The sequence below is a fragment of the Euprymna scolopes genome, chromosome 40, assembly GCF_053919585.1.
Source record: "Euprymna scolopes isolate OS-2025 chromosome 40, ASM5391958v1, whole genome shotgun sequence".
Taxonomy (NCBI): domain Eukaryota; kingdom Metazoa; phylum Mollusca; class Cephalopoda; order Sepiida; family Sepiolidae; genus Euprymna; species Euprymna scolopes.
The window spans coordinates 51,028,451-51,046,817 of record NC_136521.1 but is presented as its reverse complement, the minus strand read 5'-3'; the positions used below and the strand labels follow the sequence as shown (position 1 = coordinate 51,046,817).

The window sequence follows — 18,367 nt, the reverse complement described above, 5'->3', positions numbered from 1 at the left end:
CAGTTGGGGAAGCAGGAACTCAGAAGGGAATTCCAAAGTCCAGCGGTTCTGGAGAGGAAAGTACTGGAGTAGAAGGCTCCCCTACATCTAGGGATCTCAACTGAAGGGGTGGGATTTTGCTGTTTGTCGGGGGTACTTACGTTGAGGGGGCACAAGTGCTTGCAGTTCGTCAGAGCATTCACCATTGAAATACTTGTAGAACAGGCAGAGGGATGCTACATTACGTCGATGGGACAGGACCTATTAGGTTGGCGACTCTTTTGAACCCTGTTTAGGAGTGAGAGACAAGTAGCAGATGCACCAGCCCAAATGTAACAACAATACTCCATACATGGGCAAACAGTGGCCTTATAGAGATACAGTATACTGTCCAGCGTTAGTAGCTTTCTAGCACGGTAGAGAGAACCTACCTTTTTTCGCAGCGTTCCTGGCAATTACTTTCAATGTAATTTTTCAAACTCATGTTTTCCTGTGGGAGGAGGGTTTTTTTTTTTTTTTTTTTTTTCCCCCCCCCCGACATTTTAGTAAGTCATTGTCACCGTTGGTTGACTACACTTAATTTTGATGTTCTTGAGTTCTGGTTGTGCAATGGAGATATCAGATTTTTTTTCCCCTCCTTCCCATTATGGGTACGAGCCTGCTTGCCTACTACCACTCAAACTGCCCAATTGTTCTTTTGAAACCCCCCCCTCCTCGTACATTACCTCCACATACCAAGATAATGCCAGGTACCCCCCCCCCGCGAGTTTATAATATAAACCTCACTTGTCTGTTTAAATGTCGATATGTATGCATGTCTGCCTAAAACTTTCAGAGGCGACAGATTTTCACAAGATCGGTATCATTTTGAAGCTCAATGTCTCAGATGACAAATATCAAAAAATTGGCCAAAAACATTAATTCTTTCACCCTCAACTGGCCAGTTTTCTACAGGGAGGGGTTGATTTTTTGCAAGCCATCGTATTGGTTGGACCGACTGTCTAATTTTGATGTTCCGAATTTCCGGTTGCGTCATGGAGTAGCGGTAAAGCATCAGATTTTCTTTCACTTTATTGGCTTTGAGCCTGCCTGCCTACTACCGCTTTTCCTTTTTTGTTGCTCAACAGACACCTCCAAACACCCGGGCACCCAGACTAGTTAATTATAAAAAATATCTACATTTACATCCAAGTTTCCCTTAGTTTAGCTGCTAATGGTTAAAACGTCTCAATAGATTTCATCCTGAAATGATTCCCCATGTAATATTTTTTTTTTTTATATTCCTACACAATTTTCTCTCGTAATCAATACATGCCATGATGTAGTGACTTCGCCACTTCACCAGTAGGTTATAAATTTTTTTTTTTTTTTTTTTTTTAAATTTTACCCGTAAGTTATAAATATTTTTTTTTTTTTTACATTTTACCCGTAAGTTATAAATATTTTTTTTTTTTTTTTTTACATTTTACCCGTAAGTTATAAATATTTTTTTTTTTTTTTTTTACTTTTTACCCGTAAGTTATAAATATTTTTTTTTTTTTACATTTTACCCGTAGGTTATAAATATATTTTTTCAACTTACTCAAGTTTTCAGAGGAAAGCCAGCTACCCCGAGGACTCAAGATAACTATGTCAAACCCCACATGTGTAGCCATAAGTGCATGCCACTCGATGTTTGAAGTGGTGAAGTAGTCTTGCTACCAAGACTGCAAGGAATGGTACCCCCCCCCAATCAGCAGTAAGATGACATGAGCATTCGCACTCTCTTCAATAAACAAGCTACCAAGCATTGAACCACATCTGAGGAATCTCGCCATTAGTAGAATGAAATAAATATGTAATAGCTAGAATGTTGTCAGCATATATATATATATATATATATATATATATATATATATATATATATATATATAATTCAGAATTTCCATATATCTGCCTATAATCATAAATGCAACTGTGTTTGTTCTCTATAGACTCTGAAATGGCTGGACATATTTTCTTTAAAATTTACAGACATTTAGTGTATAAGTCTGGGAGTGATCTTAAGTTTTGTCTTAGAATACCCCCCCCCCCCATAATAGAAACTTATTTTAACTTATCTATGATTGGTAAAGCAAATTTTTCCATGTCATCGCTTAGCAACAATGATAGAACAACGAGCCATGAAAATTCTATGGGTAAGTTGGTGTTTTTTGCCTTTATTTTTTGCATGATCTGGTCTGTAGGTTCAAACGCCGCATGTAAACTAAAATTTTTTTTTTTTTTTTTAAATTTTATTAACTGCAAGATTTGATAATTTACATTTTTGTTTTTACATGACGTGGTCTGTAGGTTTAAACCCCGCACATAAATTTCTTTGGACCTTTAGGCTTACAGTATTATACAATATAGAAATCCTATGGCGCATATATATATATATATATATATATATATATATATATATATATATGTGTGTGTGTGTGTGTGTGTTAATCGTGCCATCCTGCACTGATGATTCCCAAAAAGACAAAACACTAATGTCTGTAGGTATTTAATAAGTATTATAGTAATTGTCAGCCCCTTTAAGAAACTCGTTTATCATTGAGCACTTTCAGTTGAAATAAAGTCTGTCAATTTAGCTCTGATGTGCAGATCATATGATTAGGTCACTGACAGACGTTAAAACATTTAAAAACAAATGTTTAAATTTCAACAGTATTTCTCGCTGTTAACCATGGCCGAATGGATCAGGTCCTTGCTAATGAAGCTAGATATGTCTTCTGTTTCCAGGTTAGAGTCTATCGACCAGTGTTAATCATGACACTCTGCACTGATGATTCCCGAAAAGATGAAACACTACTGTCTGTAGGTATTTAATTATAATAAATTATATATATATATATATATATATATATATGGCACCTCAACTGTAAAGGGAAACCAGTAGATTTGTTTTTAGTCTCAAGATGTCAATTCTAACCTGTAAGTATGAATTCACAAAATAACTATTCAAATTGCTAATAAATTAACGCCAAGACAAGTAGGCTGAAGTGTATGGATCCGTTTTTAATAGGAAACTGATAACTCTTCTGCAATTGTGCAAAACAGGATTGACCTTTTCTTCAGACTTGTGCACGCAACCAATTTATCGACAAGAGACTTCAATTTAAACACATATTCAATGACAATGTGACCCCCAAAACAATGCCACCCATGAAATAATTACATTTATGACCTTTTTCTACCATGTTTGGTATAAATATAGTTTAGGCCGGATTTGTTCACCAAGATTGAGTAAAGAACATCCAAGTGTTTTATTGCTGTTCAATGATAACACTTGGATAAAATGCATAAAAATTGTCTATAAATTTGTTTCATAAGGGCTGCAAAATGTAGATTCTTTTTAACTATGAAATAAGGCCCTGACTGAGAGTGGACCTGGGAGCAATGCAATAAAGATGTTCCACACTCCCTGATTGAAGTCTCACTACCAGATTTAGCAGCCCAGTACAAGCCCAGCTCAGAATGAACCAGGCAATGACGATAACTAAAGTGCTACTCCACACGCATTAACTAGTGCTTTATGTTGCGATTGAAACAGTCACTTTTGCGAGTTATTTTTCAAAGTGGCGACTAGAAATAAAGCGTTTCTTTTGGTGATTGTGTATTTAAAAAAAAAATTTTTTTTTATTTTTTTATTTACCTACCAACAATCTTCCAACGCTCATTACGAAGTGAAAAAAAGTCTAACTTTTGTTTTTAATGAAGCTAGCAAAGTTAAATTATTTAAACAATAAAATGAAAATGTTTAATAGAACACTTTAACGAAGGCTGTTAAAAATTTTTTTTTTTTTTTTAAATTTCAACTCTTTATATGAAAGTGTGCATATTTAGAATTATTTAAAAAAAAAAATCTGATGCATGTACTCGTCAGAGAACAATGTCATATTCCAAAAATAATGTAGGTTTAGCTAGAGTTTAAAACCGTACTTACCAGGATTGGATTAGACAGTTTAAAGCAGATTAAAAAAAAAAAAAAAAAAAAAAAAAAGGAAATTATCTTGTCTTGAACCACAGTAACATTTTCCATTATTAATTAACAATTTGGAAGAGGTCATCAGTACTTGCTTCAGCATTCAAGCTGGAGTGATTGGGCCAGCTCCACACAAAGAATTTACCTTGCCCCGAACAAATGCTGATCGGATGCGACGCTCAATCATGAAAGCAGATACAATCTGTTCCAGCAAATTCCATAAAATGTGAAGAATCCGGATCAGTTTGGCATCTTGTTTTACCAACCTTAACCATGATTTCAGCTGGCCGCTACATAGTCCCCCCCCCCTCCCCCCAACCCTGAGGAGGAGCTGAATCTATGGCTTTGTGGATGAAATCATTTGGACAACGAAGAGCACGATTGAATCAACAAAGACTTGTAGAGAGGATACATTGCGGCAAGAAGGAACAGCACCATTCGAGACGAATGGTTACCAGCAAATACAGAGGATGCGCCATAAAAAGTAGTGATCGAACACTTCAAGCTTTTCGTAGGTTGCTTGCTCTTATCAGCCAGATTTCATAAATGAACTTTACAAATACAAGGTCATCAGTAGCAGCAAAGGTCATTAATTGAACATGCAAAGAAACGTTTGTAAACATACAACACGCAGATTACAGACATTGCAAGCTTGTCTGCTTTTTCATTATTTTCATGGCAAGTGCTCGTCTGAACTCCAATCTATGCCCCCCCCCACTTGCCAAACTTTCACAAAAACTATCTAAAACCACTGTCAATAATTTCCCCCACTCTTCATCTGTGCCTAAACCTAAAACGTAGATTCCATGAACAAAGCTTCCTAGAACTGCATGCCTGTGGAACAGTTCCGTTTGCCTTTTTTCCAGCTGATTATAATTTGGTAATTTTCAAGTCCAATGTAAACAAATTTTTACAAAATTTCCATTGCTACAATATTATCCCATTGACTAATACACAATAACTGTTATCCTTGAGTAGCCTCTGGGCCTTGATAAGCCAGGATTCCTTTGTAATTAAAAAAAAAAAAAAAAAAAACATTAAATGGTTTCAATTATCTTTTTTATTTTTTTTTAATATTGTCTTTCATTTTTTTTTATGTTCCTTCTTTGAATTTAATATTTAAACAAGAATTATCTTTTTTGCCTAAGATTTTATTTCAATCATTCAAAACACAAGGATCCCCACATTGTCAGATTCGTATCTTTTTTTCTGGGTTAGAATCTATATTCTATCTCACACTTGTCGTTAGCAAGTTTTTTGACTTTAAAGTAGAAATTTTTTAAAGCTCATTACATCAAGTGGCTTCATGCCTGGTCTGGGCAATTTCCATTAAAAATTTCTACATGTGGGGAAAAAAAAAAAAAAAAAAAAAAAAAAAAAAAAATTACCATCACCAGAAAGAGGAGAGAAAGAACAGGGCACAATTAAAACACCCGAAATATATATATATATATATATATATATATATATATATATATATATATATATATATATATATAAATAAAACCAACACCAAGCAAAAAATTCAAAAGCTGCACATAATTACCCTATCCTAAATAGAAAGCTTGCATTTTGAAAGGTGAAAAAAAGAAAAACACAAAGTCAGCTGATCCATTCTAGTTGACCAGATAATTTTGGGAGGTGGTATATATATTATATAAAAAAAAAAAAAAAAAAAAAATCAACTTCGCCTGATAAAAATTGAGCTAGTTCACAAGATGCAAGCGTAGAAGCGTGGGCTAATAAACAGAAGAGGGAAGAAGATAAAAAAAAAAAAAAAAAAAAAAAAAAAAAAAAAAAAAATTTCCAACTAAAAAATGAAATGCACAGCAAGTGATTTTTTTGACAGGGAGAAGAAAAAAAATCTTGCAGTATAATACAAAGAAATTGGGGGTGGGGTGGGGGACAAAACTTAAATTTAATTTTCTACCAACCCATGTAACTGGAAACTGACTTAAAAAAAAAAAAAAAAAAAATCAATAACACTAAGACAGGTCTTTTTAAAACTAGTCAAATTTAAATTTTAAATTTAAACAGTTTCAGGGTGTTAAAAATAGACAGGTTGATAGAAAATTAAAATTTTAATGTTTGATTTAAGTTATTTATAGTAACTTTTTTCTTTTTTAATAAATTTCTTTATTAACTATATGGCAAGATTTCTAAACAAAAAAAATAAATAAAAAGCAAGCACTAAATATTTGATCAAGCAATTTATAATCACCCCCCCCCCCCATATTACACTCCCCAAAAAGCCTCAACCCCCAAACACATTCCTTGGGTTTCAATAGAATTATATATTAGTATTAGAAAAAAAAAAAGGTATTAGTTTGCACAAGTGCTGGAAAATGTGATTAGTTTAAAGAAAGCAAAGAAAAGAGCAGAAAACAAGTGAAATAAACAAGCACTTGGTACAGAAGTGTTCTCTGAAAAGGAGGGTGGGGATAAATTTGAAGAGCGTAGGATAGGAAAGGGGGTAACCTGAACTTTAAATTCTCAACCCAAACTACCCAATGCATAATTTTAATTTAATTATTTGGACTTTATCCTCATCTAGTGGTTTTCACATTCCGGCCAATCATTCCTCTCGCCTTCATCAGGTTAACTGCGACGGGATGGGTTGGTTAGTTTTTGTTTTACGGCATATCAACCCTTTTCGGGTTATTTAATGCCGAATCCAAAAATTTTGAAGAAAATTTTTTTAAATAGAATATATTTGTTGTTTTCACGTCAGTTTCTATTCAACCCATAGTTGGGACCATAACAGGTACTACCACTCCGGGTCAGAGTGGACCTGGGAACAATGGTAATTAAAGAGTGGCTCCACACTCCCCAAAGCCCACAAGCTGGGGCCTCACCACTGGATATAGTTTAAGGTCATATCCAGGACCCCCATTGAGATTTTTACCCTCTGCAGGGGGGGGGCAGTCAGCGTATTCTAATGCCCCACCGACAGGGCCGCGACGGGATGGGAATGTCGAATCCTCCAACTACAACAATTACTGCCTTCAATAGTTGTTATCTTATCTAGTCGCGGTTAACCTGACGAAGGCCAGAGGAATAATTGTCCAAAACGTCATGAAAACAACTAGATGAGGATAATAGTCCAAATAATTAAATAAAATAAATTATACTAATTACTCGTCTCCAAATTAATTCAATAATATATCCTATGCATAATTCCCGCTCGTTTCATTTGTGATAAGTTTGTTTTTTTTTTTCCATTTGGCGGGCCAATGTTCGAACGTTCTGTTCGAATGTAAAATGCCAAATGGGGGAAAAAAAAAACAAAAAAACAGACCACAAGAGAAACAAACAAGAAATATACCTGCGGTTCAATGAAACATGCGTAAGAGAGGGGGGAAAAAAAAAAAAAAAAAAAAAAAAAAATGCTGCCCAAATATACTAATTATACATATACTAGCAGGGACACCTGATGTTGCCTGGGGCAAAAAAGTGCAACATATTGTTATAAATCTTGCTTTTAATAATTAAAAAGAAAAAAAAAAAAAAAAAATCCTTTTAGTATTCTCTCAATTCATTCTTCCAATATATCTCCACCTTGGGTTCATTTTCGCCAGCCTTTATTTCCACTTTTATCCTTTAATCCTCAAATTTCATAAGCGATGTTTCTGACAAAAGGGGAAGAATTGCCGTTTTCTGGGTGGGTTGGAATCTGACATCTATGGTTAACTGGTAAAAATAGTTTTTTTTTTTTATGGCTTCTTACATAAAGTGGATTCATACTCACAAATTGGTGCTTCTTTCAGTAATTCAGATTCCAACACCTCCAATTTAGATTCCTTAGAACTCTCCAAAATAAAGAATCGGTTATTTTTCTGAATGCCGTAAAAGCAGTTAGATTTTCTCAGACATAAAAATACACTTGTGGAGGGAATGATCTATATATTTTAGTTTTACCGAGTTTTAAATTAATACTTATTTTATTAGTACCAACAGTAGATTTTATTTTGAACAAAAATAAAAATAAAAAAAATCGTTTTTGGCATTGGATAATGGGCACATTTTTTTCCAGATTCTGATACCAATACCTAAAAAAGGTAAGATTTTTTTTAATCGTCCCAACCCTAGTAACTAGAAACCAGAGAGGTGAGCAAGTAATCATTTATTTAGACAAAACTAGTGATCGTCAACTAGGCATGTCTAGATATCTAAAAACTATCTTTCTCCGGGCACACTCACTTCATGACGTTATCTTATCTATATAAGTGAAATTGTGTGTGTGTGAAAATTTCCCTACTAAAACTGTCAATTTTTAGTCTACAAACTAGAGATTTGATATGAGGGGTATTGAGATTTGGAGAATCTTTAATCGATTTTCAGCTGTCAAGAGGTTAAAGTTCAACGATTTAACCTTTGAAAACTCAACCAAGCTCCTCCAATTTTGGGTCTAAATACTTGAAATTTTAGATGTAGGTTACTTGGAACTGGATCAAAGTTTCATTTGAGCCCAAAACAAATTTGACTTTTGCGATCTACCAAATTACTCAGCCAATTTTTGGTCTAAACATTTAAATTTTTACATAAAGTGCATTCAGACATACTTTCTTTAATCGGTTTTTGGCCGAAAATTTGGCTGCTAAGGGGTCAAAGTTTAAGAGTTGACCTTTGCAGAGTCAACCAAACTCTTCCAGCAATTTTGGGTCCAAACAGTTGAAATTTTAGATATAGATTACCTGGATATGAGTCAAGCTTTTTAATTCATACATACACATATATATATATATATATATATACACACACACACACGCATATGATGTTATGAACAATACATAGAGCCCAAGCAGAGCCGGGCTGAATCTTCTGTAGTATAAAAGGCAAAATTGTGTGTATGTTTGCCAAAAACTTTCGACACGCGACAAATACTGACAAAATCAGTATCGTAAGAAAAATCAGACTCTGGGATAACGAATATCCCAAAACTGGCCAAAAACATTAATTCTGTGCTGGTCAACTGAGCTCTTTGCAAGAAGGGGTCAGTTTTTGCATTGACATTTTGCAAAATTATCATATGCCTTAGAATGACTACACTTATTTCGAACAGCGGTGATTCATATGTTGTGGTGGGCGCGGTGACTAAACTGTATTTTTTTTTGTTCACCTTTTTCTCCTTTGCGTTACAGGTTCAATCCTGCCGACTGCAGGTTCAGATAAATAGCAAATAAATTTTGCCAAAGTCAAGAAAAGTTACTCTAGTACTTACCTGGATAAGTAGTAAGTGTTTTAAAATTTAAAGTGTTTGTTCGGTTTGAAAAAAAAAACAAACAAAGAAACAGTTTCCAACCCGGCAATCGACATAGCCAATGAAAACAGTCCCTGGAGCATCAAAATTGACTCAAAGTGGATTTCTATCGGTGTCTGCCCCCCCCCCCCAACTTTTGAGTCATTATTAACAATCTAAAGATTGTTTGTGTTGGCCATGTCGATTGTTGGATTAACTTACTACCTCAACACTTTTTCGAACAAAATATACACTTTAAATTCTGTTAAAAAAAAAAAACAAAAAAAAAACACATAACATCCAGGTAAGCAGAAGAGTACTTTTCTTGCCTTTGGTAATATTTATGTTATATATTTGGAATTTTTTTTAAAACCCTTTTTCATTTTGTTGGCTTTTCCACTAAATCCCTAAAAGCTTTTAGGATGTTTGCTCATCTGATCGGCTTCCTCTCTCCAAGTGAGGATGTCATTGTTAGTCCGAAATGTACTCATTGCAGTTGTGACCGAAAATCCTACAGAGAATATTGATTTCCTGAACATAACACTAATATTTCCCTAACACATAAGATTGCAATTTACATGTATCTTAAGGCTTTTATTTTTTTTTTTATTTCTTTATTTTTTTGTAATTCTTATGGGGATAGGGCATCCTACCAGGTGCCAGACACTGATAGTAGTTTCAATAAGATGAGCATTTTTTTGTGAAAGTTTGGCAAAGGATACATTGGGGCTCAGACACAGCTCAGCACTTGCCATGAAAATAAAACAGACAGGCTCACAACGTCTCTCCTGTAGGAAAGAGGTTGCAGGGAAGGGAAAAAGGCACCCCCTCAAGACAGAATAAGGTACTTTTAGCATCATCGATATTTTCGAAAGTCTCTTCAATTGTCTAGCCTTAATTTAAACCTACCTCAACTCCAGTTTGGCGATGAGTGCAACAGCTAATGCGTCACGGGTTCAAGCCTGCATGCCAACTACTAATTACTTTTTCCCCTTCAACCAACACCCTTACACCTCCACTTTCTTTTCTACCTTTGCATCACGGGTTCGAGCCTGCCTGCCTGCCTAAAAAAATTTTTTTTTTTTTTTTTTGCTCAACACATACCTCCAAAGACCCGGGGTACCCAGGCTAGTTTATATAGAAGAGATAATTCTAAGCAACACGAGAATTCATTTCGTGCCTATTCATTACAACTGCACCGAAGATGGAGAACAGATTTTACTGAGCACCTCTTGACTGCCAATATTTACAAGATATTCCTTGAGCTTGCTCTCAGCATGCCAAGCCAACAGGGCACCCGATAAACTTTCTAATGTCACAACTTTTGATAGAGTTCAAAACTGGCATCATAATCTATCAGTGTTGCATAAGTTCTCACTGTCGAATGAAAAATTAATTTTGTTCTAAAAACATGTTTTGATTTTTGGCACAGTGTTATATATCATTAGAAAGCATGTATTCTGTTCTACAAAATGGTCATTGTTTTTTGCTAATAATTTTTTCCCGTTTTTCAGAATCGTCAAATAGATTAAAAAAAAATTTTTTAAAAATAATAATAAAAAAAAAAACATTTTTTTTTTTTGCTATCTTTTTGCCGTTAACCGAGGTCAAAAAGTGAGTGAAGTTGACCAAGGATATTTGTGCCGTATATGGAGAAACGGCTGAGAGAACTGTTCAAGATAAGTTTAACAGATTTAAACAGTAATTTTGACCTGAATGACACTCCTCGTTCCAAAAGACCAATCAAGATCGGCTAAGGGCAACTTGGAGTTCTTTTGAAGGAATGTAACCACCAGACATGGAGAGAATTTGGCGAAAAGATGAAGTGCGATTTTGCGACAATTTCACGTCACCTCCAGTTGATGGTTTGACACAAAAATTAGAGCTTGGGTCCCACACAAACTTTTGCTGTTGAAATTCAAGGTTGGAATTTATGCAACAACATTAGTAGAGAATGCATTTTCTTATTTTCATACTCGACTGAACTTCAATCTATGCCCCCCCCCCAACAATCACTATATGATTTCCCCCACTCTTTATCTGTGCCTAAATCTAAATGCAGATTCCATGAACTGGCCACCTGTGGAACACTGTTCCGCTGGCCTGCTTCCCGATCGAATACAAATTCAAATCCAATGTAAACAAGTTCTTGTTGAACAGTCTCCATAAATAATTAAATTCTACCCAATTCACACCATTACTACACTACCACGTATATTCATTAACCCTTATCCTCAAATAGTCTTTGGGCCTTGCTAAATGGTGACTTGCAAGTAAAAAAAAAAAAAAAAAAAAGTTTGTAACTTTGGTGATTGAAAAAGATTTTCATAAAGCTTTAAATTAAAACCATATTTTTATCAAATAAATCGATTCCACGAAAGAATAAGGCATTTCCTACAATGAAATGGTTGCAAAGGACAATGGGATCCTAGCCGGGACAATTGCAAAACTATAAATAACGTGTGTAGATAAGCCCCTTCATGAAATTATGTTTAGCCCTCTTTAGGAAGTTCAACTAAACTGGTTAACATAAGCACAAAATGCAGTATAATTAAGTTCCATATTGTTTGAAGACTGTTGTAGTGTAGATAAAAAAAAAAAATATTTAGTGGTGAGACAATGAATTGGAATCAAGAGCTGTTGAAATCAGAGGGGGGGGGGGGTCCGGAAAATTTTTTGCTGATTTTCCAATGCCAAAAAATTATCTTTTAATTATCCCTATCTGATTTCATTTGAAAGCAAAATCTTCCACTGCTGGTAGTTATGATAAAATAATGTCTTGATTTTTAATTACCAATAAAAAAAAAAAAAAAAAAAAAAAAAAAAAAAAAAAAAAGCTAAAAATCAATAGACTCCACCCCACCCCCAAATCTATTTTTACATTTGAGCAAACATCTGCAGTTTGTTTTTATGGTAATTGTGAAAAAAAAAATTATAGTCAAATATTTAAAGATTTATAAAGAATTGGAAATAACATTAGAATCATTCCATCACACACACACGAAAAAAAAAAAAAAAAAAAAAAAAAAAAAAAAAAAAAATGGGAGGGATATCAAACTTAAAGAGTAAGGTTAATACAATTTGTTCTTTTTAGTAGTTTAAGTTGGGGCAAAAAAAAAAAAAAAGGTTAAAATCGACATCATGCTGCGTTTATGAGTAAAAAAAAAAAAAAAAAAAAAAAAAAAAAAAAAAAAAAGACGGGAATAGGAGGATGGGGGAGAACACTGCTGTTAGAAGTTTTTAATGAGATGGATAGAACAAGGTGGATATACCAAATTCTAGGTATATTTTGATAGGTGCACCTACTTGACATAGTCTTACTGTTGCCAGTTTCTTCCGTGCCACGTGAATGTGGCCTTTCTGTGCAAAAGAAAATTGAAGAGCAGCTGAGTTAAAGGTTCGGATATACAAGGAACATAAGGGCGATTCATTGGTAGGCAAGCCACAAAACATGGACGTCAAGTGATCAGCTTCTACAGGTTGAGAGTAATTTCTGTAGTTCTATTAACAGAATAAGGGTTTGTTTTTTTTTTGTTTTGTTTTTGTGCAAATTAGTGATGGTTTAAACCAGCGCATTACAAGTGAAAACATTACGTACTTACATGTAATGTTGAAATTAGTATAAGTTTTTTAAATTATCCAGTAGAAACAAATTTTTTATCAATTTATAAGAGTTCTGGTAGGTTTATAATCTTATGTTTTAATGTTGAGTTGTCACTACAATCTATTGACTAAATTCTAATTCCACCATTTTTTTAAAAACAATTTTATGGGGGAAAAAAAAACTAAAGTCAAATATATCTATTTTTAACAAAAAAAAAAAAAAAAAAAAAATCCACAATTGTGGATTATTATTATTTTTTTTAAATACATCTAGCACAGCTTCTACTGGATCAATTTGTAATTTATACTAATTTTGACAAGACATGTCTTTCACCTGAAATGTGTTGGTTAAAAAAAAAAAAAAAAAAAAAAAAAAATCACGAATTTGCATAAGTTCTTTTTTTTTTCTTTAAATGCAACTGGTTGTGTATATAAGGAATGCAAACCCTAACTTGATAAAAGATAAAATTCTTAACCTATTAAAAAAAAAAAAAGTTTTTGATATTGAAAATTTATTTACAATATAATTATGTTATGTAGCCTTTTTCCTTAAAAAAAAAAAAAAAAAAAAAAAAAAAAAAAAAAAAAAAAAAAAAAAAACACTTTGGTATTTGCTCATAATTTCTCCTATACTAAAAAACAAAAAAAATCTGTATGATATATGCACCCATTATGGAGAGAAAATATATTCCAAAAATCAAATTAATGGAGTAGTTTATTTGCAAATAAAAAAATCAGGTTATAGTCAGCTAACGTACTTCCTAATTTCTGGCACTTTAAGTGGTGACAAGGCAAACCAGTTCCTTCGCTTTTTCTCTCACACCTATACCTCTCCTGTGTATACACCTTATGTTTTTTTTTTTTTTTTTATAATTTAGAAAATTTTCTTTATAATTTCAGAAACATTTCTTACAAAATCTCAAAATAACTCATTTCAAAATGTTATAAAAAGTGAAAATGTTATTTTTATCTGTTTAATCATTGTTAATTTTTATTGTTTACTTTTCAAGTCTTTCTTATTTTATTTCAATAAATCGTTTCACAATGGAAATACTGAAGAACAATAAGTGAAGGAAATGATTTGCCTTGTCATCGCTTCTGGTAGCGCTATGAAAATCAAACTTTACAGCTAACTGAGGAGCAATTGTTTCGTGTCACCATTTTCAAAATGATCAAGAATAAAAAGGGGAGATATTTCCAGTAATGCCTACAAATTCCTATTAATCGATGAATTATTTTATTAATAAAAATAAAACTTCATTAATTTGCATGATTTTTGGAATGCATATTTTCTTTCCATACTGAGTACATGCTACATACAGATTTGTCTAATTAGGGGGAAATTTTGAACAATTTTTTTTTTTTTTTTTTTTTTTTTATCTCTTGACAAGATTAGAAAAGATCAGTAAGTTTTGAAAAGCCAATAGACTTGTGAAATGCACTTTGACCTCCAAAACAATAACCCGAGCAACCATTCCCAGTAAGGAATTCTCAAGCAATTTAACCTTTTTATCGAAGTAAAGCCTGGGAGGTTGGGCCTCATAGGACAGAACAGATCCATTCCTCGTCCCAACAGGACTCATCCTTGAATTATGAACATTCAGATGCTACTGTTTGCACAGATATGGTGTTTTGGATTTACAATCATTAAAAATAAATGATGTATGAACTTATCACAGAACTGATGGCATATTCCCAAAATTTCGTAAATTGATTAAATATTTTTATCGCTTCCACAGAATTGGGACGAGATTTTTGGAAATCATAAAGCTGAATTTCACATGAAAACAATACTATGTATTCCTCGTATTTTTTTTTGATTATGCCCAAAAATTACAAAAATCAATCAAGTAGAAAATTATTAAAGAAAATAAAATTTGATGAAAACGATCACAAGAGAGAGTTCAAAAGGGAGGTAATTCTCCATTTTGATTTAAAGATGGCGGCAATTTTCCACTTGCTAACACAAAGTTGCTTTTAATAATTCAGTGATATTCAGGTAATTTCAACTACATAGTTTGGAAATTACTATTGTAACTTATTAGAATTGACACAAAAAATCAGTTGAAACAATTATTTTATCTGAAAACTCCGACTACAAAACCTTGTCCCAATAATGTAGAAGCAGTTTTCTTTTATATAAAAAAAAAATAATAAAATTTTATGAAACAAAAACGAGGCCAGAAGCAACCATGTTGATTTGAAGTTTGTCAAAATTTAAGGGCAAAAATTCAATTTGAGAGATTTTGTTTGTATTCAAAATAATTAAAATCTAATTTTAAATTTTTTTTTTGTTGTAAAATTTCATTAAAAAAAGAAAAAAAAAAAAAAAACTTATTTGGACTCTTCAGATTACAGTTTTCATCCTGAGTGTTAGTTTCACAACATTCAGTCCATGTAACCTCCAACCTTCTTCAGGTATATCTTGAACTCAAAATTTTGAACAGAACCTTTTATTTAATTCACAGAGGTAACATACTCTTGTCAGCCATGACCAGATAGAGATCCCAAGTAATTCATAATTGTATTTTTGGTCACAGATACCAAAAATTGAACCATGAACCTTCAGGAGAAGGTCAGTTTTACAATGGATTTTTCCAAGTATTCCAATCACTGTGTCCAAATTCCCAGATACACCCAAAGAAGGCTGGAGGTTACATCGACCACAACATAAATGCCACTTAAGATGCATACAATAGTCCAAAGAATACAAATAAACAATCCTCATCTCAAAAATTCAGAAACGTAAAAAACTATCAATTCATGTGATTTTTAGAATATGACATCTTCATATCATGACAAGTATCTACAAAGATTTTTCTGTACATTTTTATTTTTTTTTGTTAATGTGTAATTCTAAATAAGCACCAATAATATTAACAAGCAATGTTCTCCACAGGTCTGAATATAAACAGAATACACATTTTTGTTTTATATTGTTTATATCCAGCCATGTGGAGTAAATCACTTGTTTAGTAATATAAAAAAGGCAGTCAAGATATACAGTATATAAGGGTTGCCAAAAGTATTATTTCATGTTCCTATTTACTTTTATTCAGTCAAATATTCTCATCTTTACTCTTATCCTCATGTTTCAGCCAACGTAATCTCTGATCTTCAGGTGAGTCTTGTTGAATGTACGGATTTGTAGCATTACGAATAAAGTGCGAAGTATCAGTTCAAAACAACAATCTTTCGGAGATTTGATAGTTCAATCCTTAGCAGAGGCAATGCCAAAAAAGGTAACCAAGAAATACTTATACTAATCAGGTCATGACAGACAGAAGAAGAACCTACCTCTGGATTAGAGGTAAAAGTTCTAAATTGCAGAATTCACAAGACGTAGTTTTATACAAATGCCAGAGATTACATCAGCCAAAAGACGAGAATAACATCATCCAAGTAAGAATAATCTGCAGAATCAAAGACATCTGTGAATATTTGTTCATCTATCTGGGGAAGATGTGAGAGACAAATTCTATTTATCTGGAATTAAGATTTTTTTTTATATACTGAAAATAGAATTCTGGTACCAGCATAAACTTTTAAAAAGTTTGGTACTTGTACAGTTTAATCAAGACATTAAAAAATTGAAAATATCGAGAAAAAGTTATATTGCATATATCCGTTATGAAACGAAGCTCTGAGAAAAAAAAAAATTCACCGAATTTCATTTTCTTTTTTACAGTGAAAAAATTTTTAATTTATGATACCGAGCAAAAGGTTTGATTTTTAGGAAGACTAGTATTAAAAGATAGGGAAGGAGTGTCAGCACTTTAACTGGAGTTATCTCCCCGTGGCATGTTTAACAAATTCCATAATGGTTGACTTCAATGCGCTCTCATAAGAACGTGTTTTTCTGCTGTAAAAAAAAACTACTTGATCAAATTAAGATTTTTTTTTTCTGAGATCTTCAGTCCAAAATGGATACATACAATATAACCTTTTTTTTTTCCCGATATTTTCATTTTTTAATGTCTTGATTAAACTGTACGAGTACCAAAAGTTCTATAAACTTTTGAAAATTTATTGCAATTAATATAGTTATGTACTAAGCAGTTTCGGGTGGGGTGCTATTGCTTGCATTATATTACACCCACTAAATCCCACTGTCCTATACATAGGAAATATTTCCTTAAAAAAAAATTTTTTTTTTTAATCTAAAATATATAATGGTGTATGGCTTACTGCATAATTATTCTGAAGAAAGGATAAAATTCATCCACATTCATCAACTCCTCTCCAAGAGTTGGTGAAACCCTCTTGAAAATTCTTACCATAATATGCAAGTCTATACCTTGCATGTATAGCCTCTAAAATATATCACGTGTACCCGGTATACTATTCATAGAATTGTCAATATTTCGCTTTCTAAAAATAATTTTCCTCTTTGTGTAACCCATTTTTACTCATTAACAAAGTTTCGACTAGTAAAAAGGAAATTATCCTGGGGCTTAATGAGCTAAACGAGCAATTATTTAATTTGTGGGACTTGACATAAAGAATACCATGAATCATTCTTTATAATGGTATTTGTTGTTTATTTCCAGTCCTGCGGACTATAATTGCTGGTTTAGTAATATTAACTGTGCAAACAATAGCAGGGAATATATATATTTTACTATTTCACATATGCAGTTATAAAACAATTAAATAATTACTCCCGTGCTTAGCAGAACTTGATGGAAGTATAAAAACATGCGTGGCAAATTAGACAAACCTTTGTTCCATTCCCGAGAGAAATCAAGCTGCACTTAGCCTGAAGATTTTCCTCGGGAACGAATCAGAACTTTGTGTAATTTATTTTCGTACTATTATATGCAAATAAACCCTATTTCAGAAAATGATATATAATGCTGCCTTTTTTGTTATAGAAAGAGGGGGGGGGGCGCACATGTTTGCATCATTATTGCAATTTAAATTTTATTGCTGAAGCAGTTGAAATGACAGGAATTCCACCAAAACTCAAATCATTTATAAAAAAAGAAAGAAAAAAAAATCAATTTACGCGAGCTTTTTCATGGGATGGGAGGGGGGGGGGTACCCTTCCATATACAATGTCCAATATTCTGTGTGGGGGTTGAGGGATGCTACCCTTCCAGATATAGTATGATATTCACAAAAATGATCAGGCTCATTATTGCTTAGCTTTAGCGATCAAATGAGAACAGACATGTCCAACGTGACTTGGACAAAATTTTCAGATGCATCTCAGAGTTCTGATTTCACCCAGTCTTGTTTTATTTCTCAATTATTTTATTATACATCTAGTTTATTTTAAGTAGCTTATTTTATTATACATCTAGTCTATTTAAGTAGCTTATTTTATTATACATCTAGTCTATTTTAAGTAGCTTAAAAGAAAAAAAATTTTTAAATGGGAACTCCTGTAGAAGTGAAGACCACAAGAAATTCATGCAGTGTCTTGTCTTATTAAAAAAGCTAGCACTAGAAACGGAAATATCTGGGGACAAAACTAAAAAGCAAAAAAATATCATGGCAGGAAAAAAAAAAAAGTCAAAATAACAAGAATA

General features: G+C 32.9%; 1 protein-coding gene across 2 annotated transcripts in view; it reads right to left on the bottom strand.

The window, feature by feature from the left end:
- LOC145265561 (uncharacterized) overlaps positions 1-18,367 on the bottom strand; it is a 71,044-nt gene that overhangs the window by 21,880 nt on the left and 30,797 nt on the right. The window contains exon 4 of one of the 2 annotated variants that reach the window (XM_080121536.1): positions 12,537-12,590. The exons of the other annotated variant lie outside the window; for it this stretch is intronic. Within the exon in view, the coding sequence (XP_079977662.1) occupies positions 12,537-12,590 (54 nt within the window). The remainder of the gene's footprint in view (positions 1-12,536; positions 12,591-18,367) is intronic. 2 annotated transcript variants of the gene reach the window in all.